The sequence below is a fragment of the Callospermophilus lateralis genome, chromosome 8 (genome assembly GCF_048772815.1).
Source record: "Callospermophilus lateralis isolate mCalLat2 chromosome 8, mCalLat2.hap1, whole genome shotgun sequence".
NCBI lineage: Eukaryota > Metazoa > Chordata > Mammalia > Rodentia > Sciuridae > Callospermophilus > Callospermophilus lateralis.
Window position 1 is genome coordinate 103,190,543 of NC_135312.1, and position 27,098 is coordinate 103,217,640.

Consider the following 27,098-nt stretch of genomic DNA (forward strand, 5'->3'; position numbering starts at 1 on the left):
CTGTAACTAGGTCTTACAACATTATGAGATGAATTCATGGACAAAAACATGAAGAAAAAAATAATAATCCTATAAAACCTCTAATCCCTAGAATTCTCCCTGACTGGGAAGAGGGAGACTTATCAGAATATAAGGGTAAGAAGGTAGGAGAGAAAAGTCATGCGAGAGGAATATGCAAAAGAGTTATTATCCAATATTTTATTAATAAAAAGTTGAATGTTGCATTTAGATGTGACTTTTCTGCATAGAAAAAAATGTTTCTGAAAATCCCAGGCCACTCTGCCCATGGCCCATGCACAATGGATGAGTCATGGACATACCTAAGCAAGTACCCTACAACTCTTGACCCACTGTGAAAATATTTAGTGCCTACATAACCAGGAGTTGAAGTATTTGATTTGTCCTTTAAATGCCTCCTTCCCGCCACACAGAAACACACACAAAATTGGACACAAAAGGGCATTATGAACATGAGCAGTAAAGAAATGAGAGTCTCAGGAAAACACAGGAGCCTTGGGGGCAACAACAGCAATAGGAAACTGTAAGGTAATCCAGGATGGAAAGAAAAGGTCTCCATGACCCTTAAATCATGGTGGAGCACTTTATACCTCTGATCAGTCAAATCTACATACAGAATGTGTCCGAAAAATGAATCCATGTGCCTTCTATCTGTTCCAGTTGGAGACAAAGTGAATAAACAAATTCTTTATTCAAATTGTTTATTCACATGGCTTGTGGTTAGGTAGAGGACTTTCATCCTGGTACATCACACCAACTTCTTCCCATTTCCCTTCTCCTCAGCAAGATCAGACTGAGTGGCTCTCAGGGTCATTTGCATTTGAAAAGGAAAAAAAGTTTTAAGGCAAAGCAATGAATATTCCGGCTTGTGCGATATAACCACACTCAGGCTGCTGGAGGTCCTGATAGGAATCAATTTAGATCCAGTAGTTTGATGGGCAGGCATTACTCCATTTCCAGAGAATACTGTAAAACCAGAAAATCTTAAATTTTCCACTTGTGCTCAAAACTGTATATGCCTCCTGGGCGTGGTAGTCCATATTTATAATCCTAACTACTTGGGAGGCTGAGGCAGGAGGATTGCAAGTTTAAGGCCAGCCTGGTCAATTTAGCAAGACTCTGTCTCAAAATAAAAAGGTGAGGAGATCTAGCTCAATGGTAAAGCACTCCTAGGTTCAATCCCCAGCATGGTGGGGGGTGGGGATGACACAACTGTCTATGTCCCCTGGAAGTAGGGCATACCAAAGTATCTACTAAAACTCTCTTCTTCACATTCTCAAAGCCTTGGAGGAATCAGTCACACTTCTATAAAATCCTTTAATCTCAAAGGCAATTGATTTGGATAATGATGATGAAACTGCAGACTTGCCCACTGCTGCAGAAATGCCCCCTTGGGAAAGGGCTTTCTGTCAAGCTCCCTCCTTAATGCCAGAGGCTCCTTGTAACATTCCTACAGAACACAGCAATATACAGCCTGTCTGCCACTGACTTGCCTTCCATATTTAGCAGCTCTCCAGGTCAGGGTTCTCAATAAGCACACATACACAAAACAAGCTCATTCTCTTTTTTCTCCTCCTACTCATTAAAAATAGACCCAAATGGTACCCAGATTTGGAACACACCTACCAATGAAAAAAGTTGAAAGAAAGGAAGGCACCCACCTACATAATCTTTTCATTCAAAGAGGCACTCTTCCACAGCTGCTAGAGTTTATAATTAAGCTTGTCAACAGAAATTTCTGGAATCTTGTAATTTACCGTAGAGTCTGGCTTATTCCAAAGTTAGATCACAGTCTGGATTCTGTGGCCAAATCAGAAAACCTTAGCACCCCTCTAGCTCGGGTTCCATGCCATCACTCAGCCCTGACTATAGTAAGTGGCTGCATGATGACAAGCTGCTGGCCTGACTCAGTGTGCAGCAGACAGACAGCTCCACAGGACTCACTCACATCCAGGAGGCCAAATGCTTACTACTAGCGCCACAGAGCTATGCCAGGAGGCTCTAGTAGAGAAATGTCAGATTGCACACACATGTATTCTCCATGGTGCCTCTAACAGAACTTTGCTATGGTTATACTGCAACATTTCTGTTTCCTTTCCCACTTGCTACCCCAGGTGAATCTTCTCTCCCTAGGTTTTAAGACAAAGGTGTGTAGTGAGGCACGTTGGAGCCTCTTGCTCTGCAGTGAGGCTGCCTGCCAGAAGGCAGGGCTATGGAAAACAAAGGATGAGGAGGATAAGAGGTGAGGAGGATAGCCTTCATAGGCTGCAGGAAACTTTGTAAAGTCTTCTTTACCATTTGAATTCATTAAGAACTACAATATTAAAACCAGAAGTCTCTTTCTTTTACAGGAATAGGAACTCACACTCAGATATAGAAAGAAACTTGCCCAAGACTAAGCTATTACTTCCTGGTGGACAAAGAACTAGATTTCAGTTTTCAAACTCCCAGCCCAGGCATCTTTCCCTATAACTCCAGAGACGGCACTGGGCTTTCTGCCAGGTGGTGAAAATGTCTCAGTGGCATGATTTGGAAGGTGTGAGGGGAAAAAAAAAAAGCACCAGACACTCAGACACTGCGTTAGATGCTGACACAGATTAGCTCCCTCTATTATAATCCTCATTTTAGGTCAGAGAGAATAATGCCTCCATTATGTTACCTGATTGAAGTTCATCCTAAATCTGTTATCTCCAGGAGTACTAGAAAGATCTCTCAGTTCCCAAAATACTCCCTTCAGAGTCTGGTCAGGGTGAACACAAGTCCTTCAAGAATCACTGGAGTGAAGTGGGTCTAAAGTGTCTCCAAGTACTCCCTGAATGTAGATATCACCCCAGGAAAGAACAGGTTCATGAGCTGTTCATGGGGGATCACTGGAGCCACCTCATCACTGTATCTCACTCATCTTAACCCCTCTGTTAGAATCTGGCTCTCACCTGGGAAACAGAGCACTTTTAGGAGAGTGAGTTGTAATAGGCAGAGGGAAAAGAAGACCTTGGTTTTTAATCTTTTCCAATAAGACCATTTGAAAGTCAAAAACCTCCCTGCCACTTTCATGTTAGTTGTATACTCTATTTATATTGCCGTAATTAGTAAATACATGATGAATAGGATGTATTGACTTAGGAATCAGTGGCATTTTCAACTGGATTTTATTTTAGTAAACAGCAGGATCACTGAAAACAAACCTGTAGTATTAGGTGCATTGTACATACAAGAGAATTAGTCTATAGGTGATTCAGCAAACCCCCTCCTTGAAATCCCGAGTTCGGGGCCCACAGGCTAGGAAAGTCCAGGCTAGGACAGTGGGTATTACTTCTTGGTGAACAAGCCTGGAGGGCTGTCTTAGGTAGGGAACCTGGGGGCAGAAAATGAGGAAGTGGAAGCCTATGAAGAACACTTCACATACTTCATAATTTTTCTTAACACTAACCCTGCAGCCCTTTTTCCAATGAGCAATATAGAAAGTAAAGATTATACTGACATTTGAGCAGGGAAACTAGGGAGCCCAGCCACTTATCACGAAAACCAATGAGAAAAGTAGGAAACAGTGCCACACCCAAGTTTACTGGCCTAAATGAACACATATGAGTAACACTGTGTGGTAAAAACAGCCATGCTGTTCTTTAATGAAGCCTAGTGTCTATATTTGATCAGTGTTGCATGAAAAGGATAGTAGGTAACAAAGCAGCAGGTAAGGGCCACGCTAACGTGGCAAATAGGTAGGGTTTTAAATCTGACCACGTATTACTTCTCACCAAAAGAAGACTCATTCAAATATCATCACTACTAAAAGTATCTCACAAATCCATGCTTTACATATACTGAAAGTCAAACTTAGATTCTTTAAAAATAAGGAGGAAAAAAATTCAAACCAATAGACTTAAATAAGCATAGCACCTGTCACACACACACAAAAAAAAATGGAAAGCACTAAAATTTGAGGAAATTAGTTAGCTCCCTAGCTTTCTAGCTTCTTTTCTCCAGTTACCCTCTAACACCAGTCTCAGCACACTATTAGACACACTCTGGCCCAGTACTGCACTTCTGTAGTCACACTAGTGGGCATACTCAGTGCAATAAATTGGTGTTCCTGAACATTCTTTCTCCCCAGTCCCCCTGTCCCCCTCACCTCTCTCTCCCTCCTTCTCCTCTTTCTCTCCCTCTCCCTCCCTCTTACACACACACAGAGTCCTACTCATACTTCCCACTCAACCCCTGAAGGCAGAATGAATCTCCCTCCACCCCAGCATGTTCGTCACCTCACTGCATTCAGACTTCCATGACAGCACTTGCCATGAGGGATCACTGGAGCCACCTCATCACTGTATCTCACTCATCTTTCTACTCACAAGACCCAGCACAGAACTTCACACCAAATGCTTTACAAAAGTCAGGAGAAAAACTTCAGATATTGATTGGAGATTACCTGTCCCCAAAACCTTCATAATGTCTCAGCTTTTAATTACTGGTGGAGGGGGGTGGTGAGAAATCGACCCATTAGTCACCTCCCCTTCCCTGGTAACTGATATCACATGTTATGTAACAAGATGAAAAAGAAAAAGTCTGTTTTTCCATCAGAAGGCTTGAATTAGACACAACAGTTGCAAATCGCAGGGAATCCTGCAATGCTCAAAACAGCAAGAGACTTCCTGAAAAAATAAACGCCTGGTGAGGAAAGCTGCAGCCAGCCTCCTGCTTTCCCTTTCCATTCCCCATAATCAAGGCAAACAAGGTGCACTCACCTGGCTTGTTTCCTTCCCTCTCATGGCCCAGCTGTCCCTTGGTGTTCAAGCCACATGTGTACACCTCTCCATCTTCCAGCAGGAACACTGAATGGTTTCCTCCACAGGCCACTTCCTTGACACTTCTGTCTGATATGAATCCACACACCTGTGGCTCAGCCACAATTCCTTGCAGGTTGGTGCCGATACCTGGTTGGCCCAGAGACCAATATCCCCAGCATAACATTGTTCTTATCCTTAGGGAATCATGTAGCCTAGAAGTTTTGTTTAAAAAAAAAAAAATTAAGATTAAAAGAGAACAGGTTAGAGTAAATTAATTTAGGTAATAAATGTAACCATTAAAAAAAAAAAACCCTCCTCCTGTGATAGTCTTCAGATAACTTGCATCTCAAAATAAAACATATTAAACAAGTTTTGCTTGTTTAAATGAATGCATGAACACAGAATGTAGTTTGCAGGTCACTGTTGAGGATGCTCAGTACCAGAGACTGGCTGAAACGCTCTTTGCAAACCATTAAGGTAGCAACAGTTTTTAAATTACTATCGTGACACCACTTTATATAATTTTCCAATGAATCTTTTATTTAAATTTTCTGCTTAATATTTTAAAAATATATTTAAACCAATTACCTTCTTTACATAATCCTGTTATTTCCTTGGTTAGTAGTATTGCACCACTTGAAAGGAAAATGAGAAATGGGAAAAAAATGTTATCTCCTTGTCCCTCTTACTATCAGTCACATCTGAGTCTAGCTTCACTTCCTGCCCAAGAGACTGTGTCCATTCTGGTGACCATCAAACTGCATCCTTCTGACAGGGCTACTACACTGCCTTAACTAGCAGCTCTCTTTATACCTTTATAACTTAACTTGCCACCAGATTTTAATTTCCTTCATTATAAACACAGTATAACACAGATTTCTTCTCTTAAGCAGGTAGTCAATTTTGACTGATCTACTAGTCATATACTAGCTTAAAGTTTCATGACCTTTAAAATGTATGCTTCCTGTTCATACAAAAAAATAAAATAAAATCTCATATCAATCAGTTCACACCCACTGGAATGATAAGTAGTGCTGATGAAGATGTAGAGAGATTGGAGCCCTCCTACACTGCTGATAGGAATACAGAGTGGCACCTGCTCTCAAAAACAGGACTCAAAAGTTTAAAACATGGAGTTATCATATGATCCAACAATTTTACCTCTAAGTATATACCCAAAAGAACCCCAAAAATACATCCACAAAAAACTTATATACAAATATTCATGGCAGTACTATTCATAATATCAAAAGGTGAAAAAAAGTCAAATGAACAAGTGATAAAAGAATTAACAAAATGTTGTATACACATTCATTGGAATATTTGGCCAGAACACAGATAAACCACAAAATATTATGCCAAGTGAAAGAAACCACAAAAGACCACATATCATGTGATTACATTTACACGAAATATACAGAAAAGACAAGTCTATACAGACAGAAAGCAGATTAGTGGCTGCCTAGGGCTGGTGAGAAAAAGGGGAAAGAAAAAGTTCCTGTTTCTTTTGGTAGGTGATGGAATGTTCTAAATCCTGATTGTGAGGATGCCTTATACGTCTTGGTGAATACATTTTTAAAAGACAGAATTTTACACTTCAAGTTGGCAAATTTTATAATATACAGATTATCTCATTAAAGAGGTTTAAAATTTTTTTAAATCTCCTTTATCTTGCTATATATACCATGCCCTTTGTGACTCCATACCAACCAAAGCATTATTGAATTTAATTACTGGAATTATCATTACAAAAATAATAGGAACAAAATGCTTAATAAAAGCATTTCCTAGAACAGAGAGGACAAGGGATCCCAAGAGTTTACTATGAATAAGTGGAAGAATATCAATTTTCTATTGCCTCCTTCTGCTTACAAAGACTTAAGAAGAGGGAAAACTTTGTCTAATGCTTTTATTAGAATTTCTTTTTAAGTACTATAACTTCAAAGTTCTTCTTTCTATTGCTAAAGTTGGAAATCTCAAGTAGGTTATTCTTTGTTCCAGAAAACACCTAACAGGCCCCTCTTGTTGTAAAGAAAGGGGAAAATCCTAAGTATGTCATAAAATAATAGAAGCTCCTTTTTCAGATACCAAATTAAGAGAAAGTGATTGAAACCTGTAATATGGCTACAAATTTGGAACATGATCAGTAAGCTATAGATTCTCTAATACAGGGAAGAACAAATGAATTTTGAGAACAGTGATGTCTAACATAGTATGAAGTTGTTGTTGTCCTATAATTACTTTCTAGAATCCCAAATTTTCTGTTGTGAAGAAACAATACCCTGAAATAACTGTATTTTACCAGCCTGGGTAAAATCAAAAGAATCTTGAGGAAAAGCCCCTAGAGTCCCTCATAAACACTGATGTTTGCCTGAAAAGCAAGAGCTTTGGGCGAGTCGTGATAGGATAACTTAAACATCCTTCTTCCCCTCAGGAATTCTTAGCAATCTGGGGGTACACTAAACCTCTAATCAGCATGGTCCTGGGCTCAAATCACTTCATTTGGGTAAAATGAAACAGTGCAGAGGACTGGTCTTAAGGATTCCAATTATATTTGTTTCCAAATATAAATTTTAACTATGATATTAAATATCATTTTTTTAAACTAGACTTCTTCAAATTGCTATTTGCCACACATTGAGAATCACAGTTTTAGGTTCTACAGGTCAAAGCATCATCATTTCAAGGCAAGACTGCAACTTCCAGGGTGTCTTAGCTAATTCTTTGCCAATGAAAGAGGATGGATTCTAAAGGAAAAGTGAAGTCTTACTTTGAACTACAGGACCCAGGGGGTACATGCCAAACTGCATTAATCATCCAATCTACAGGAGAGAATTTTCTCTAATTTTTATGAATTTAAAGATACAAAGGGAGAACCCTAACTGATTTTTCTTATACAAACTCAGCTTTTAAAATGGAAAACTCCTTCTCCCAACATACAACTATTCCCAAATGTATACAAATTAATTAAAATGCAAATGAAGTTAATTCTTTCCACCCTTAACAACAAATATAGTACTTTGTCCTTAACTTGATGACATTAATTTGTATGTACAACCTAATTTCACAACTGTATTACAACAATCTAACTTACTCTTAAACTCTTGAGGTTTACAGAAAAGATAGGAAAAGGCACAAGTATAAAAGTATAAAAGCTGAATCTCAATTTGTGTCTTAACCAGAAAATTCTGTTTCTTCCCAACATTTTAATTTCTTGTCTAGACTAAAAAAGTATTAAGCTTAAACATTTTTCTTTGGGTGAATTGAAAAAATTAAAGAGAAGGGAAGAAAGTTAAAATATAAAACTGTCAGGGTGGTAGTGTAAGGATAAGATCACATAATCTATTCACAATTTAATTTTCCCCACTTGCTCAACTGCTGTTATCCACACTAATTTCTTTCTTCGTTCTTAATGTTTCATGAGTTTGTCTTATCTCTCCTACCAATAATTATATAAGCAACATCACAGAATACTTTACATCAATCATTGTGCTAATCAGCAATTTATGTCATTATCTCACTTCATCTTCACAAAAACCCTGCACCCATTAGTACTATTTTTAGCATCATTTTCAGAAAAAGCAAGGCTCAGAGAGATTAAGAAGCATGCACAAGGTCACTTGGCTGGAAGGAGCCTGTAAATCTAAGCCTGATGCAAATAAATGTCCACATTTATCCACAGGGCTACACTGTCACCCAGTAGATTTATATAACACCTACAATACCCCAACACAAATATTTGTAGAATGACCAAGCTGTAGTCAGTATACAATCCAGAATGTCCTAAAACTTGAAAATAAATTTGCCCTCTATGAGTGAAATTCATCAGAATTTATAGATATGAGATTAGGCAGCTATAAGATTAAACCAAGTATAAACAATATGTCTAAAACTATGGTACCAAGAAGCCCTGACTGTATGTGTACACAAAGACCTGCAAATAATGTCCACAGTGGCATATTTATACTGAACAAAAAGGTCAGCAACCAATAAAAGCAGAGATATACAGACTGTAAAAGGCCCTGACTAAAATGCATTTTCTGAGCTTTTGATTGAAAAGTAATTGTACATATTTAGTGGGTATAATCAATGTGATATTTGGATATATATACACATATACATATGCATATATGTATATATGCATATATATGTTGTGGAATGGTTAATCAAGCTACTTAACACATCCACATCTCACATACTTACCATTTTTGTGGTAAGAACATTAGAATTTTAATTTCTCAGCAATTTTGAAGAAAGTTATCCCTTAGTATCTGTGAGGGATTGGTTCCAGTACTATACCTCCAGGATACCAAAATCCACAGATCCTCAAGCCTCTTATAAAAAATTATATAATATTTGTATATAACCAAAGCAATCCGCCAATATACTTTAAATTATCTCTAGATTACTTAAGCCTAATACAATGTAAATGCTACATAAATTACTTGTTTTATTTAGGAAATTATTACAAGAAGGAAAAAGTCTGTACATGTTCAGTTCAGACACAATTCTTTTTTAAGTCTTTTCTATTCACTATTGGTTTAATTTGTAAATGTAGAACACACGGATAAAAAGAGCTGACTGTACACAATACTTGTATTAATTAGTCACGGTGCTGTACAATACTCTCAAAAACATTCCTCCTGTCTAACTGAAACTTTGTACCCTATGACTAAACTGAAATGCATTTAAAAGAAAGCTGCATCGTAATATGGTTCCTCTTTCTAAACAATCAAAGTTAGTTTTTAAAAAATTCCTCATATGTATATTATCCACTAGTTTTTTCTGTTCGTATCTCTCAAGTCTCTCTTTAGTGTCAAACACTCCCCTGTTGAACAGGGAGGGGCATAACCCTGATCAAGCCAATCAGAAAAGCCACTCCTATGCCTTAGCACACAACCCATGTCCAACCAACCAGAGATTGCCATTTTTAGGACACAGCCATGGGCCATGTCAAACCAATAAAAGAATGCCACCGCTAAGTCATAGCAATTGGTGCAGGAATAGCTTCACACTCCCAGCTGAACTAGAATCCTCCCCATATTACATTCTATGAAGCTCTAGCAAGAGACTACCTTTTGCCTCTGAAGGATAACTGAGGCTACTAGTGGTAGCCTACTAACAGTACCTTTCTCATCACATGGAGATTATCATGCTACCATTCACAGACATTCAGATAAGAGAAAGAATTCCTTTATGATTCAAACTTCAATCCTCCTCCTGCCTGGTACCAGGCACCATCATCTTTATTTACTTTAAGTCTAACTGATTTTCATTATTGATGGATTCCATACTCGTGAATTTGCGTATTCAATGAAATTTAGTTGTAACCCCAAAACCAATATTTAGAGTGCTTTTTCAGTCATTCACAGACATGCACAGAGAAGCTAAAAATTTGAATCACCCTACACACCCATTCCTGGCTAAAGGTGAACAAGACAATCTTGCCCTCTTGTTCCAATTCTCACAGTATAAAACAAATATTTTATAGACCTTTTAAATAGTGCTGCATTTTTAAAAATTATTTCTGTGTTTTTGTTTTGCTGATTTTTAAATTAAAAAAATGGACCCCAAGTACAGTGCTCTCTAATGTTCCTAGGTGCAAGAAGGCTGATATCCCTTAAAGAGAAAATGTCTGTTAGATAAATTTCCTTCACGCATGAATTATAGCATTGGCTGTGAGCTCAATGTTAATGAATAAGTAATGGGTACATCCAAAAAAGGAAGGGGAAATCTGCCCACATGTACATGAGGACATTCAGGAAAGTGCCAAAGTAACATCTACAGGGCATGATGAAATTATAGAAAAGCTAAAGAAAAAATGGAAAAGCAGCTGAATCTGTGAACTCATGGATCAGAGCCAATAAAAAACAAAAAAAGCACAGCAAACGCCACTGATATGAACTAAAGGCTAAAAAAGATTTATTGTCACTTATACAGGGTCAGGAAGAAGTTAAACCTTTCTCAAATCATTTTTTTTATTAAAGAAATACACAATTTTGTAAATAACATATACTGAATAAGGTGCCTAGACTAAGGCACATAGAAAGCAAGGTAATGTTTTAATTGTTGACAAACATGTTGTGACCAGAGATTTACAGCAATTTACCCCTGTATCTGTCAAGAAGCAATGGCTCTGTATCACTAAGGTGGTGTTCATAATAACTTTATGGAACATAACAACTGCAAATAATAAGAATCAACTGTGTGTGTGTGTGTGGAGAGAGAGAGAGAGAGAGAGAGAGAGAGAGAGAGAGAGAAAGACGAGTCAAATAAACCACCTTTGTTGCTTAAGTTTGCAAAAAAATTGAGTTTCCTTCACTTGTAATCAAAACAAATCTGGTAGCTGCTGGTGTCCATAAATTTAAAGATCTAAGTTCAACAATGATCTACATCACTGGGCATCTTGATCTCTTGGTCTCTCTTACCTACTTTCCCAAACTTGCTATTCTCTCTCTTGCTCCTAGAGTCTTTTATTTTTTTCAAAATACACAATTATGCCCAGGACAATGGCACATGCCTATAATCCTAGCATCTCAGGACAGTGAAGCAGGAAGATCTCAAGTTCAAATCCAGCCTTAGCAACTTAGCAAGGCGCTAAGCAACTTAGTGAGCCCCTATCTCAAAATTAAAAAAAAAAGGGGGGGGCTGGGGATGTGGCTCAAGTGGTAGCGTGCTCGCCTGGCATGTGTGCGGCCCGGGTTCGATCCTCAGCACCACATACCAACAAAGATGTTGTGTCTGCCAAGAACTAAAAAATAAATATTAAAAAAATTAAAAAAAAAAAATACACAATTATGAAATCTGCAACAGATTTCTTAGGACTATACTCTAATAGGACTATACTCCTCACAGCTCAGTCCCAGCCCCCATTTCCTGCCTCTTATTCTCCCATTACAAAACAAAAAGAAAGATGACTTTTGAAGAATGACTTTCCCTTTACATCACACTTGGTATTTCTCTCATCCTTTTCCTCATCTATTTTTTGAGGGTGCTGGGGATTGAATCCAGGGCCATGTGCATTGGAGGCAAGCACTCTACCAACTGAGTTCTATCCCCAGCCCATCCTCATCTATTCCTGACAAAAGATTCAAGATACTCTTAATGGCCAAAAGGACTAAAGCTCAAGCCCCAAATTAACATGCTAGCTTGAAAACCTGGGGCAAGCCTGTTTCCTTTCTCTAAAATGAAGAAAAGCATGACAGGGAATGGGGTGGGAAATAATGTGAAAATGCATACTTTTAAAAAGTGCTTTGTTTGGTGCTTGGTATGTAGTAGAAATGACCAATAAATATCAGCTGTTGTAATCACTATTACCCTTGCTCTCCTAGTGCTCTGCTTTGAGATCTCAGCAGATAGGACAGTTCCCAAAAGAAGGTGAGGATATGACTCCTTTCTCCCTCACAGTAATTAGCATTAACTATGTTCCACCAAATCTGCACCACAGCTTTTCCACCATCTGCCATAATTTTCATGAAGGGGATTTGAGGTTGCTAGGAGAAAGTTTTTTGCATGTATTTTCTTTTTAATTCTGGAGAGGGCAAAAACAGGGAGGTAGTTCTAGCTTTTTACCAGTCCTACTAAGTTGAATATTACAAGAGAACCTTCAACTCCTAAACACTTTCTTATAATCAGTATATGCACATGACAGTCTAGCTATTTCTTATTCCTTCATGTGAAAGGCACTGAAACCTAAATAACATTCAGGCAGGACTTCTAATCTCTTTTAAAATAGAAATAAGCTTCCTTTCAAATAAGCTTAGAAGCAAATACCTCAATGGTGGTAGGTGTGGAGGGGATTTTTTTCAACTGCAGGAAAAGACAATGTCCAAGTCTTCAGTACTTTATAGGTACTCCCCAAATCTAAACTTTAAATAAATCTGAAGCCAAAAGCCAATGCAGAATAACTCCAGTTACAAAAAAGATTCATTCTAACAACATGCTTTATTGTCACAAATTTCACTCCCAAGGGCTGATGTTGTGGCTCAGTGGTGGTGTGCTTGCCTAGCACGTGTGAAGTACTAAGTTCAGTCCTCAGTATCACATAGAAATAAATATACAAAATAAAGGCATGTGTCCATCTGTAACTAAAAATTTTTTTTTAATTTTTTTTGTTTACTCCCAGCAGCAGAAGTGACATAAAAGGCAAACAGAATTTTTTCACAATGTAAATCCACTCCCTGCTGTTTCCTCCCTCTCCTTCACCTTAGCTGGACTTTGATCCTCTGACCCTTTCAACCAACACAAACAATCCTGCCTCTCCCATGATCATCCCTTTACAGGTTGTACCTTCTTCACTACATAGTGTTGGGCTTTGTGAAGCTAGAATGATCTCTTCGCATTCTGGGTAAGCCATGGGCTGCCTTCAAAGACACTGAAACAGCCTAGCAACAATGGTAAAGTCTGACAACAGCATCTCAAGGATATAAACAGCTAGAACTCTTATGCACAGCAGGTGAGAGTGCAAACTGTCATTACAACTTTGGAAAACAAGTAGGCATTATCTAGTAAAGATGGAGATGTGAATACCACATAGCATAGTAATTTTACTGGTGGGCATACAACCAATCCATCCAAATTATTAAGAATTTATGGTGCTCCTGCACTTCCTGAGAGGTGGAGATACAAAGATGAGTAAAACTGGTAAGTTATTTATTTATTCATTTGTGTGTATGTATGTATGTATATATGTGTGTGTGTGTATGTATGTGTGTGTATGTATGTATATATATATATATATATATATATATATATATATATATATAAATTGAGCTACAACCCCAGTCCATGGGAGTAATTTTATTTATATATATATATATATATATATATATACACATATACATAGATATATATTTATATATATATATATATATATATATATATATATATATATATATATACACACACATTGTCCTCTATGGTAGTCAGTAGCCAGATGTGGCTACTGAGCACTTGAAATGTAGCTAATACAACTGAAAAACTAAAATTTTAATAATACTTAATTTTAATTATTTTTAATTCTAAAGTTAAGTGGCCACATATGGAAAGTGGCTATCTTACCATATCATGCAGTGAAAAACTCATGAACATATGCACCAAGATATATGTATATGAGAATGTTGATTTCAACATATTTAAAATAGAAAAAACTTAAAAGACCCAAATGACCATCAATAAAAAAAACAGATAAACTGCAGTATATATAGAGAAAAAATACTGTACATGAGTAAAAATTAAATTCCCTCCACTTATAAGCATCAATATATTTAAATCTTAAAAACAGCCACAGAATTCAGAGTATTTTACAAAGCTTAAATATAAGTATAACAAACATTATTTAGCAAAAAATACGTTAATGATGCCAAAACTATGGAAAAAAATAAATACAAAATACAAGGCAATGATCATGGAGGCAGCAGGGATGGAGGGAACAATCTGGAAGGAGCACAAAAAGAGGAGCTCCAAAAGTAGGGCTGATATTCTATTTCTGTCTTTTTTTCTCCTTAAGGCATATTTCATATACATTATTTTATGATTACAAATACTTCAAAATAAAAAAATGAAAAGTATTGCTGAAACAGTAACACTACTTCTTGCATTTTCCCCATCAATATCCTCTCCTTGCAGATGGGAAGCTTGTGGGGGTGGGGTTTATTCACCTCTTTATCTCCTGTTCTCAGACTGCAGGAGGACAATAGAAGCTTGACAGGTACCTAGTGAACTGAATGCCAATCTGAGAATATCAAATTCTCGCAATCTCTCTATGCAGTAACAAAAAATAATAATGTATTTCCTCCATCTAAAATGCACTGACCCCTCACCACATTTTAGCAGATCTAAAAACAGAATGCCTTTTACAACTGAAATTATCATTAAATGGTGTGGACCAATATCACCAGCATGGGCTGGTAGTGTAGCTCAGTAGCAAAGTGCTTGCCTAGCACTCAAGAACGCCCGCGAGGTGTGATCCTTAGCTAAAAAAAAGAAAAGAAAAAAAAATCACCAGCATACTAAAATTGAGATGGAATTCTAGCTATCCATGAAAGCTCCAAAAGGAAGAACTGAGCCTCTTTTGTTCCTTTCTCTATCCCTAGAGGTTAGACTAGTGTCGAGGACACAGTAAGGGCTTAATAAATAATTTCTGAATAAAGAAAAATAACATATTCTTTGACAGCAATACTACTATGTGCCTGGATCTGTGCTAAAACTTTATATAGATTATTTAATCTGCCCATTGTTAAATCAAAACATAGAAAACAGCCAGAATTCTTACACACTGCTGGTAAGAGTAAAAATTCACATATCCACTTTGGAACACCCAGGATTAGCAAGATTAAGTCACTTACTCAAAAACATGTAATAAGTAGCCAAAGCTGGGGTTGTGGTTCAGTGGCAGAGTGCTTGCCTAACATATGTGATGCACTGGGTTTGATCTTCAGGACCACATAAAAATGAATAAAGGTATTATGTCCATCTAGAACTAAAACTATTTTAAAAATAAATAAATAAAATAAGTAGTCAAAATGGAAACTTACTAAATCAAAAGCAGAATTCAAATCTCTTCTACTAGACTTCAAAATCCATACTCTTAAAAGTGGCACTATACTGTAAAATAAAAGGAAGTCAAGCCATACCCTGTCTCTAATTTTGAAAATAAAACTTTAAAGAGGAAGTTGTACGTAACAGAAAGCTCATATTAACTAAATCACTGTTGATGTTTTTATAGACAACTAGGTCCTAAATGACCCAATCTCAACAGAGTTAATCAGACCTTCCTCTAGGTTAACTGTGACACAATAAAACTAGTTCACTAACACAGAAACATGTGTCCCTGCCACCAACAGGTATTAATTCTAAATGTAGTAAAAGTTAAAGGGAGCAAAGTTACATCATCAAAAAGATCAGCTTATTAAAGAGGCCTTAATAGTCCATTTGGTCCAATCTCTAGGCAAGAGATTTACATTCCTAACCTCATTTTAATGGCAGCTGATGCCTTCATGGGCCAAGTAACTGGTTTTCTAGAGGTAAGTGGTTAAAGAAGAGACCAGAAACCAGGTGTCCCAGCTCCTGGGTTTACCTTGTTGTTTGCACTGTCTCACAGAAGAAGAAAGGCATTAAGATTTTTTAAGGTTATTCTCTAGGCAGCTATAACTGCCTGAGTCCTTTATGTACATTATCTTGTTTAATCCTTTTTATCAGTTCTGAGTTTGATACTCTCTCCATTTGTAAGATAAGAAAAACTGAGGTTCAAAGAAATTAAGTTAACTCACCACAGATCACACGCTTGGCATTGGAACTAGAAGCCGAACTGTTCCACCTCACCTTGGGGAGCTGCAAGTTAAAGAAATAATAATTAACATTTGTACAGAACTCAACAAAGGCAGGAGTAAACTTGTGAAAATAAGATATCTTCAATGATTTGAGTTTGAATATTCCCCAAATACTGTGTCTCAAGACAGTAATTTGGTTCAGAAAACCTCAAACCAATCTTGAAGATATTAGTTCACATCACATAAATGTGAACTTGAGCCACAGAAACCACCTTATAAAATTCCTGCCATTTGATAGGGAGTAGTAAAAATAGCATTATTAATTAGCCTAACCCATTTAGGTTAGGTTATGAAGGTTAATTTCTGGAAAATAATTCAATTTTGTCTGTTTTCTTTTTCTGTATAACACATACATTATAACTATTTTGCCCCCATAGGGGGAAAATGAATACTTTTCCCCTTTCATTCCTCCTCATTACCACACCCTCTATCATGCAAAAAAGAAGAGACTAAGAGGCACCTCAAGTCTCTCAAAAGAAAAAGTCCTACATGGTTTTCCCATACAGGCATCATAACTTTATTTCTACCTTCTTACATAGAAAATCCCATTCAGTTTGCAGATTACTTTCAATTGGGAAACTGAGGGCAAAACTATCTTGTATCACCACTAGGGGTGCTACTTTCATTATGTCTAGAAATGTTTTTAATTGGCTATCGAAATCTTAAGCAACTTAAATGTGTTCTTCAGATTGAAATGCTATAAGCAAAAGCTTCAACCACAGCTTGTGGAACATTTTAGAATCCCTGCTTCTTTTTCAAAAAGAAAACCCAACTACCCACTAAAACAAATACAACTGGATGCTAGTAGACCGTCTTAGCCAATGGAGTTTTGCCAAAGAGGTTTCTAACATTGATTTCTGCATTATACCTTCTACAGAAGGTTTCCAGCCTGGATAGGGGTCAATGCTGTGGAAATTGTAATTCATGTATTTTGATCAAGAAATATGTAATTTATCTACTTTGCTTTTCTGATTCATAATGTCACTCCCTCCTCCTCCATGGTAAAGGAAAATACAAAAAAAAAAAAAAAAAAAAAAAAAAAAAAACAAGAACACTTCACAGTAATCTATTAAAACATGATACCCTGTCGCTTGTCATTGCACTTAAAGTTACCTGTTAATTCTGATTTTATTTTTCTTTCTTCCCAGTCTAGAGTTAAAAATCAGTTCACTTGATGTTATCAAGTCATCCAATGAAGGTTCTAGAAATAGTTTCCTATTTGTGGAGCCAGAAGGCACACACTCAAAAAAAAAAAAAAAAAAAGGAAGAGTATTTGAATCTTCTTTCCCAAAGCATTCCATGTGTGAGAAATGCAAGCAAACTCCTGGAAAGCTTAGTTAAGAATTTAAGATACTTTCCAATGGGACTCATTTAAAATCTAAAATGTAATGAAAAAACAGCCAGAAACAGAGACAGCAACAGCAAAGTTCGAATACTTATTCTCCAGAGCCCACACTGCATACACAGCATCAACGCAGAGTTGCAGGAGGTACTGTCTCTAAGAGGTTCATTTGTTTCAGGTTACTCATGCTATTCTCCATCTAGTTGTCCTGGTTGGCCCACTCCGAATGACTCAAAGTCCCACTGGCCCCCAACCGTCCCGACTGCCAACACCCCAGTACCGGTCCACGCACTTACGTGTCAGCACACACACACACACACACACACACAAGCGCGCACACGTGTCCACACACACCCTCCAGCCCGGCTCCGCCCAAGAGGCGGACCGGGGCCAGGCGAGCCCGACTCGGCCACTGCGAGGTGGGTGGTGCCGGCCGCCGCGGCCCCACCGGCGCTGTCACCGCGGACGCGGTGCCCCACGTCCTCAGCGCCAACTCCTTGCGGCCGCCGAGGTTCCCCGAAATGCCGAGGCCTCGCCGGCTCCGATTTCGCGAGGAAGCATCCGCGCCCCTCACGGCAAGGAGATCACTGAAGCCCAAAATTTAAATGGGGACAGGGGAGGAGGAAGGAAAAGGGCCTCCTTTTGACTTTCTGCGTCGCAATTCCTCGCAGGCTGCGGGCAGCCGAATTGGGGCGGGGAGGGGGGGCGCTCCCATTTTTAAGGATTTTCTATCCTTTCTCGGAGCGGGGCTCTTTAGCAAGAGGGCAAGCCCCCGAGAACTGCAGGGAGGCGGCCCGCCGCCCGCGCCCGGGTCTCAAATCGTCGCGCTAGGTGTCCTGCAGCCGCCCGCGCCGCCGGAGCCGCGGGAAGAGCGGCAGCCGCCCCTCTGGGATCCGCGCGCCGACAGCCGAGCCGGGCGAGATGCGGCGGCCGCACGGCTGCAGCTCTACGGTGCCCTCCTCCCTAGAACCCCGGCCCCCGCCCCGCGCACCTCGGCAGCTGCCGAACCGCAGCTCGGGATTCCGACTGTCACAGCCCCTCTGGCCGGGCTCGGGGTTTCTCGGTTTTCGGCGTCACAATAATAAGGAAGTTTCCCCGCAAGCCTGCGGGCGGCGGAATGCGCTGGGTGAATGACTTTGCACCTGGCCAATGGACGTTCTTCTGGGCTGAACGCGCACCAATAATGGTAGCGGTAGCGCGGGCTTGGGGCGGGGCGACGCGAGCCGCGGGCGGGAGGCGGGGAGAGGCCCAGGCCAGAGAAGGAGGCGCGGGCGGCCGGAGGTGACAGGACCCGCCGACCCAGCTAGGGACAGCACCTCGGGCTTGTGAGCTGAGATCAGATTCCAAGACACAGAGCGTTCAGCAGGAATAAGACTGTTTTTCACTGGCGGGGAAGCGAGAGAACTGACAGCCGGTTGGTTCATTTAGGTTCAGGTTCTGGTTCTTATTTTTGCAGAAATAACCGAAAGCCTTGGGAGCAGGGTAAAAAAAGCTAGAGCGTGATAAATGAGGGTGAGTGCAGTATTCTGTTTTACTTGTCTTCAGAGGACCACGGGAAGCGCAGAGCCGAAACGTGTGGGATCTGGGGCTGCGCAGTGAGAGAGGCGGGAAGGAGGTCCGCTGCAGCGGAGAGTGTTGCCAGCGCCCTTCGGGAGAGTTGAAAATCGGAGAGGAGAGCTGTGCTGCAGAAGAAAAGAGAGCTTGAAAGAGCATGAAAAGCAGAGTCCCTGAGCATAAATCATCATTTGAAAGATACCCTGTGTCCTAAAACTCAGTAACGGAAGTTTGCCCTTCTTCACTTTCTCCAGCACTGTATCTCAGAGCTTCCTCCGCCTCCCCAAGGTCACAAGTGCTTTCAGACTCTCCCTGGCCCTTATCTGATCCACAGATAATCTTTTGAAGAAAACATTCTCAGAGGTGACTTCATGTGTCAGTCCTCCTTAAATGTGAAATGCAGAACACTGAGAAATTACTGTTTTAACCCAAAGGGATGACTTTCCTAGTGGAAGAATTTTTATACCCTGGCATTTGAACCAGGAAAGTTCAAGGACCAAGGACGCTTAAATCACCTGGTCTGAGAACCTAATAGATTGACCAAGCAGAAAAAAGTTTTGAGGAGTGGTGTATCCTGATGATGAGACAATGTTGGCTTCAAGTGAATTCTCAATGAAATAAGTCAAACTGTCAAATATCCCTGAGACAAGAAAGATTAAAAAAAAAAAAAAAAAAAAAAGTAGCATCTCAATTATCAGGTAGCTAAAATCATCTCAGAAAATAATGCAGCTGGGGTAGAGCGCTTGCCTGTGTGAGCCACTGGGTTCGATTCTCAGCACCACATAAACATAAATAAATAAGGCTGTTGGTTCCATCTACAACTAAAAATTATTAAGAAAGAAAAGAAAAGAATGCAAACCTTTGAAATTTGATTTCACATTGGCCATGTTTAGAAACCCCAGGGACAAGAATAATAAACTTCACTTATGCTCCAGATGTGTGGAAGTTCCACAAAAGATCAGTCTATTACAATTGGGTCAGCCTCAAGAATTTAGCAAGTCTCTAAACAACTTAGCAAGAACCGTCTGAAAATAAAAAAATAAAATCCACTGGGAATGTGGCTCAGCGGTTAAGCCCTCCTGGATTCAATCCCCAGTATCCCCGCCAAAAAAAGGCTGGTTATCAAAAATTAGACCCTGGGTATGGGGTAGGAGTGATGTCCAAATAACACTCAGGTACTGTAAGCTTCCTTACCTAACAGTCTGCTGGAACCCTGGGAACATACTCACATAGAATGGTGACAATACCACAGCTTTTGATATTGGGGGTTGAACCCTACTGCTGAAAATCACCCAGGCCTTTTTTTATTGAGACAGGGTCTCACTAAATTAAATTTCTGCCTTCACTAGCTGGATTACAGTGTGCACCACTGGACCTGGCTCGTTTTCTTTTCTACTTGAACCATTGTAATAGGGCAATTTTCTCAGTAAGCAAGTCCCACTCCCTTTACCAAAATGGTTTTAAATGGTCCCAGCACCAACAATGGTTTTAATAGCATATATTTAAACTGGTTTGAAGAGGGCATGATTTATTTTTCTTTCCATTTCAGCAGATCCATCTTCCATACATTACTTGCTGAGTTGCCATGTATTTTCTTTTTAATTTTTTTTTTTTTAGTTGTAGATGGACACAATACCTTTATTTTACTTTTTACTTATTTTATATGTGGTGGTGAGAATGAAACCCAATGCCTCACATGTGCTAGGCAGCACTCTGCCACTGAGCTGCAACCCTAGCCCTTGCCATGTGTTTTCTGATGGGGTGTGTGTGTGTGTGTGTGTGTGGTGCTGGGGATTGAACACAGGGCCTTGTGCATGCAAGGCAAGTGCTCTACCAACTGAACTATTTCCCCAGTCCCTTGCCATGTGTTTTCTAACAAACATACTGAATACATGTTGAGCATCTACTCTAAAATCCCTCCTTGTAGATACATTGGTGAACAAAAGGGCACACAGTCCCTATTGCCATTAAGGAGTTGGGGAAGACTAACATTAGCCTACTAATTGCATCAAGAAGTATGTAGTTGCTAACCATAATAAATTTTATGGAAAAAAAAAGACATTTACAAGGTATGGTAACACACACCTGTATGCCCAGCTACTCAGTAGATGGAGGCAGGAGGATCACAAATTGAAGACCAGCACAGACAATTTAGCAGAGACTCCACCTCAAAATTTAAAATTCTTAAATAGAAAGGGGTGGGGATATAAATCAGTGGTAGAGTACTTGCCTACAATGTGAGAAGCCTGATATTCCATCTCTAGGACCAAAAAACAAAAAGGCATTCCTGTTAAATAAAAGACAATGAATTCTAACTATAATTGTTGACATAGAGGAGGGACAATACGGTTCATCTCCATAACAACACAGGTGAGGAATCCCCCTGACAAAGTAATGATGCCCAGGGCTGCTGCATTTCCACCTGAATACGTGCTGATTTGTTCCATTCTTCACAGTTCCCTTCTTAAAATGCATATGCCTATTTTGAATTGAAGCAAATTTTCAGTAGAGTACAAATACTGTTTAATGATGATTGTTTTCCTTCCTACTCTGTTTATCTCGCTTGTCCTGCAAACAAACATCAAACATTCACTTAGTAAACTTAGAAAGGAACAGATGGATTTCTGATATCATGGCTGAAACTGATGTGAAAAAAATAGGTCAATCATGACATTCTGCCTCCCGAATACACTTTTTTTATACTGAGGATTGAACCTAGAGGGCTTTACCATTGAGCTACAGTTCAAGCCCTTTTTATTTTTTATTTTAAGACAGGGTCTCATTAAGTTGCTTAGGGCCTCGCTAAATTGCTGAGGTTGGCCTAGCACTTGTGCTCCTCCTGCCTTAGCCTCAGGAGGCACCAGGATTACAAGCAGGAGCCCCCACCCCTGCACCTGGCTATCATTTGTCAAATGCACCATTTGTCAATTTAAAACTACCCTCTTTGGATACACTTTGTGTGTGTATGTATGTGCTGGAGTGAGGGAAGCACTCTATCAACTGAGCTATACCCTAGCCCCAGATACACTTTTTTAAAATATATATATATATTTTTTTTAGTTATTGATGGACCTTTATTTTACTCATTTATTTATATGTGGTGCTGATAATTGAACCCAGTGCCTCACCATGTGAGGCAAGCACTCTACTACTGAGCTACAACCCTAGCCCCACCTAGATACACTTCTGTTTTTTGTTTTTGTTTTGGTGCTGGAGATTGAACCCAGGGCCCAGGGCCTTGTGCATGTGAGACAAACACTCTACCAACTGATTTATATCCCCAGCCCCCTAGATACACTTTTGAAGAATATTTTTCTTCACCTCAAAGGAGAGGAAGGCACTATTCGACAGGCAAACTATTTACACCTTGTACGGCTACCTTTTGACAAAGGTGTTTCTTAGCCACCCCTCAATAAAAGTACTGATTTTCTCAGTCTAGTCAATACTTGAAAGGAAAACCAGTTGTAAAACTTTTTTTTTCACTGTTTTTGATTGTTAATACAGTCTGTCCAAGAGGTTTACATCTAACAAGCTAATCTTTTTTAAAACTGTTGTATAACACACAGCTTTAATAAGGTGAAAAATAAAAGAAAAACATCACAGTAAATCAATATTGCCATCCATCAAAAAAATCACTAAATACTGTTGAACAAGTTCCATGTGTAGTAGTGCTAGATAAGAAGCATCATATCTGATTACAAAGAGCTTGCAGCCATTAGGATTATTCCTTTATTTTTCTTGAAACTATTTAATAAAGTTTAAGTAATATTTTTTCTTCTTTTTTTTTTCTTTCTTTCTTGTTTTAAGTATCTCCTTTATCCCTACACATTTTTTCCCCTTAAGCTATTTGGATGAAGCATAAGAACCTTACCTTGAATCTAAGAAACTCGTCATTATATAAGTTAAAATTTATTAATGTTTACAGAATTTGGATGGATGAACATTTTCTGCTTGTCTCTGAAATTCAATTTCATGCAATAGAGCTTTAGGAAGTGAAATTTTCCGTGAAGCTTTCTCTTTCCTAAAGATTCCAAAAACTGCATTCCTGGAAATCCACCATGCGAGAACTGACAAAATGAGTACTAGAGGGTACAAACCAAGAAATCATAAACAAAGCCAAGCATGGTGGTACACACCTGTAATCCAGCAACTCTGAAGGCTGAGGCAGGACTGCAAGTCAGAGGCCAGCTTCAGCAATTTAGTGAGACCCTTAGCAACTTAGCAGACCCTGTCTCAAAATAAAAAACAAAAAGGACTGGGGTTGTAGGTCAGTGGTAAAGTACTCCTGGGTTCAAACACCTAAAGAAAGGAAGCGAGAGAATAAAGATTTTTTTAAAAAGTAAGGACAGTTTTTATTCAAGTACAAAATAGATTTGCAAATTAGAAGAAACAGTTTCAGTTAGAAACCAAGTAAGTGTTCTATTAAGGGTAATGAGGACTAGATTTTTAAAAGGATAACAGGGCAACAGTAGGAAAAGGTGAAGTACTTTTTTCTGAACAATTTTCTATTGGCCCTGATGATGACACAAGTTGTTTTGAATGATTTAGATTGGTAGATTGGTGCTGGAGTCTGTTCACACATTAAGCTATATACATGATTGGTTGCTAGGAGGCTATCTGGAAGGCATCATCAGTTTTAAAACAGCAAGAAGTCCCATGATTAGGGACTGTCAAAATCTGTAGTCTTACAAGCACATTCTTTACAAACAACATTCTCTATCTGGAGGCAAAATTTTGAGGGACTTCTGGCTGCAAGGCAAACTGCAGCCTGTCAAATATGATCTCCAAGGTTCACAGAAAAATTCTGCTCACTCTTGACTAAACTGCAGCCATCTTTATTTTTACTTCCACAGGGGAATGCAGCAAAAATCATGTTTTCACTGTGTAGATACAGGAATACTTATTTTATATCTTGTTACTAGGGTTTTAACCTAGAGGCGCTTTACCACCAAGCTACATCCTCAATCCTTTTATTTTTATTTTGAGACAGGGCCTTGCTAACTTGCCCAGGCTGGCCTAGAACTTGTAATTCTCCTGCCTCAGAGTTACTGGGATTACAGGTGTGCACCACTGCACCTGGCTATTTTTGCATATTTTAAATGCCAAAGAGTAGGCAGTTGCAGCTGTTTTATCCTTCTAGATTCAAAGAAAGTAAAATCAAAAAAAGTAGAAGGAAAAAAAAAAAACATTTCTTTGAAGTTTTACTAAATCTGGGCCAAATAAAATTTAAGGAATGTTATTAGATCTGAGAAAAACTAAAATGTTATATACCTACAACAACATAATCAGCTTTGTAGGCTGGCCATAAAATCTGGAAACACAGGCCAATATAAAAATGGTTTGTTGTTATTACACAAAATGTGTTGTCCCTTGTAACAATGCACAGTTCATATTACAATAAACATGATGTATTTTTTATTTTTTAGTTGTAGATTGGACACAATATCTCTATTTTTTTAATGTGGTGCTGAGGATCGAACTCAGTGCCTAACGCCTACTAGGCAAGCACTCCACCATTGAGCCACAGCCACAGCCCCAAACATGATTTATTATCACTTCATTTTCCTCAATCCCAGCTAAAGCAGCTGCCATGTGCTGCCTTAGTAGATTTCTCCCTCTGATTTTTACTGAATAAATATATACCCTAAGAGAAGTAAGTAAGGAAGGAGGTTCAATCTGCAAAATTGATATATCACCTAATTAACATAGTATATGTAATATACTTAATATAAACCTATAAGAAATAAAATATCACCTGCTTTTCCAGACTTTGTGGCTACCCTTCACCATAAAAGGGGACTGAAAAAATGGTATTTAATTTTCCACTGGCCTTCAACATTTTGTTTTTAGCTTACATGTAAGTAAAAGCCAAATGAAATCTGTCATTATATTTACTCTTAAGCTATTGATTAACAGATTGTTCTGATGTTACAGATACTATAGATATTGATTCTGTTGATTGTATTTCCCTCTTTCCATTGACTCTGAAAGCCTAGAGCAAATTCAGTGGTTTATACAGAATCCAGTTGCATGCATTTGAAGAACTAACCTCAAGTTTCATTTTAATTGTCCCATGTCATTTTCCTGTAGTACTTATGTTCTTAAATAAAAACCAACTTCTTGTTCTCTTTACAGATACAGTGTATATTCACTGCAGAAAATTTGAAATATAAATATTCATTTTATACAAATATATGGATTTATATCTTATATATTTATAAGAAAAAAAATAAAAGAAATAATCTATCCTTTCACCAACACATTTAGTTCTCAATAGTTTGGCATTTCCCAATGCAAATACTTTCAATTTTTAAAGTGGTTTATTTATTAGGAAACCATACTGGAAAATGCAAATGAATGTTGTTTGTTAACAAAACCAAAATACTATAATTTTATATTTGGTAACTACAAAAAATAGTATCTTATTCTATATATAATCTTTTCTGTTTTCAACATACTTTGAACATGTTCGATAGAATTAGAATTAGATACTATTCTACAATGAGAGTGTGTGTGTGTGTGTGTGTGTGTGTTACAGGGGCTTAAACCCAAGGGCACTCTACCACTGAGCTACATCCTCATCACTTTTTATTTTATTATTATTATTATTATTTTTAATTTTGAGACAATTCCTCTAAATTGCCCTAGCCAGCCTCCAACTTGTGATCCTTCTGCCTTAGCCTCCTGAGAAACTTGGATTACAGGCATGCATCACTGCACCTAGCTTCTACATCAACATTTTTAACAACTGCATGATATCTGACAAAATGTACAGATTGTCATTTATTTAATCAATTTTCCCTGCCACATGTTAAATTGTTTTTAATTTTGTGCTATTATAAAAAATTTTGCAACATAGCTAAACAGTGAATATAGCTAAAAGTTTGTCCTCAATCTTGATTATTTCCCCAAAATAAATCCTAAAACTGGAATTGCTAGATCAGGCAGGATACAGCCTCAAGGTTTTATAGTTTGCAAGTTTTCCTAATAAAGAGTGGTAGCAGTCAAACACACCCAATATGTGAATGAATGGCTTCTGTCTCACTTCGTAACAAGTAATTATTAATATTTTGTATTAATTTTGTAAGTTACTTGAAGTTTTACTGAAATATATGGAACATAAACAAAAATTAAATAAGATCTCCCATAAGGAGCAACATGCACACATCTAAACATTAGCTAAGGGCTGGGGCTGGGGCTCAGTGGCAGAGTGCTTGACTAGCATGTGTGAGGCACTGGGTTTGATCTTTAGCACACCTACAAAAATAAGCAAATAAAATAAAGGCATGTCATCCATCAACAACTACAAAAAAAGATATTTTTAAAAAAAATTAGCTAAGGTAAAATGTTTCTAAATATTCATTTCAAAAATTACCTAAATGCCTAAAAATTTATGATTGGGATTGTTGGTCCTTTGCCAAAATTCTGTTTATATCATGTGTTTTCCCCAGCCCTCCTACATACCTGCCAAAAATAAAGGTTCCAGAAAGGAAGTTCTGTACAAACTCAAACTGTTGTTAATCATTTTGATCTTCAGTACACTTGTACAAGCCAATAACAATGAGTTGATGGTTCACCAAGTTCCCTAGCAAAATGAAAAGCAGACAGTGTCAGAATTTGTGTTATCCAACACTGTAAATAAATCATGAAATAATAAAATAAAAACAAAAGAACTTGTGTCATTGATGACAGAATAATTGCCAGAGAAGTTTTTTCCTTTTGTGTGTGTGTGTGTGTGTGTGTGTGTTGTGCTGTGGATTGAACCCCAGAGGCAAGTCCTACTAGACAAAGACTACCACTGAGCTATATCCTTAGCCCCAGAGAAGGCATTTTATCATCAATTTCTCAAAAAGCAAATGTAGTATCATTTATAACATCCATTGTGGTCCAATCGTCTTTACCATCAGTCACCTTGCTATGTATACCCTAACAAGATACAATACCTTACTAGTCAACTGTAAGATGGATTTCTTTTTTTAGCCTTTGAAGTTGTGAATGTTTGTGTTCCTTCCCCCTGTCCTATATTGAAATTCTAACTCCCAGGGTGATGATATTAAAAAGATGAGGTGT

At 38.4% G+C, this 27,098-nt stretch overlaps 1 protein-coding gene and 1 long non-coding RNA gene across 4 annotated transcripts in view; one reads left to right on the plus strand and one right to left on the minus strand.

The window, feature by feature from the left end:
• Herc3 (HECT and RLD domain containing E3 ubiquitin protein ligase 3) overlaps nt 1–18,604 on the minus strand; it is a 140,928-nt gene extending 122,324 nt beyond the window's left edge. For 2 of the 3 annotated variants that reach the window (XM_076865244.2, XM_076865246.1), the window contains exons 1-3: nt 18,466–18,491; nt 16,073–16,133; nt 4,761–5,014 (exon numbers count right to left, since the gene is read on the minus strand). In XM_076865244.2, coding sequence (XP_076721359.1) covers nt 4,761–4,986 — 226 coding nt within the window. In that variant the 5' untranslated portion in view covers nt 4,987–5,014; nt 16,073–16,133; nt 18,466–18,491. Of the gene's footprint in view, nt 1–4,760; nt 5,015–16,072; nt 16,134–18,465 lie in introns of all 3 variants that reach the window. The other variant, XM_076865245.2, reaches the window with a different exon arrangement.
• On the plus strand, nt 17,937–19,257 carry LOC143406489 (uncharacterized). Its single transcript, XR_013092197.1, has 2 exons — nt 17,937–18,049; nt 19,020–19,257. It is a non-coding gene; the product is annotated as an uncharacterized LOC143406489 (long non-coding RNA).
• Nucleotides 19,258–27,098: the final 7,841 nt, after the last annotated feature.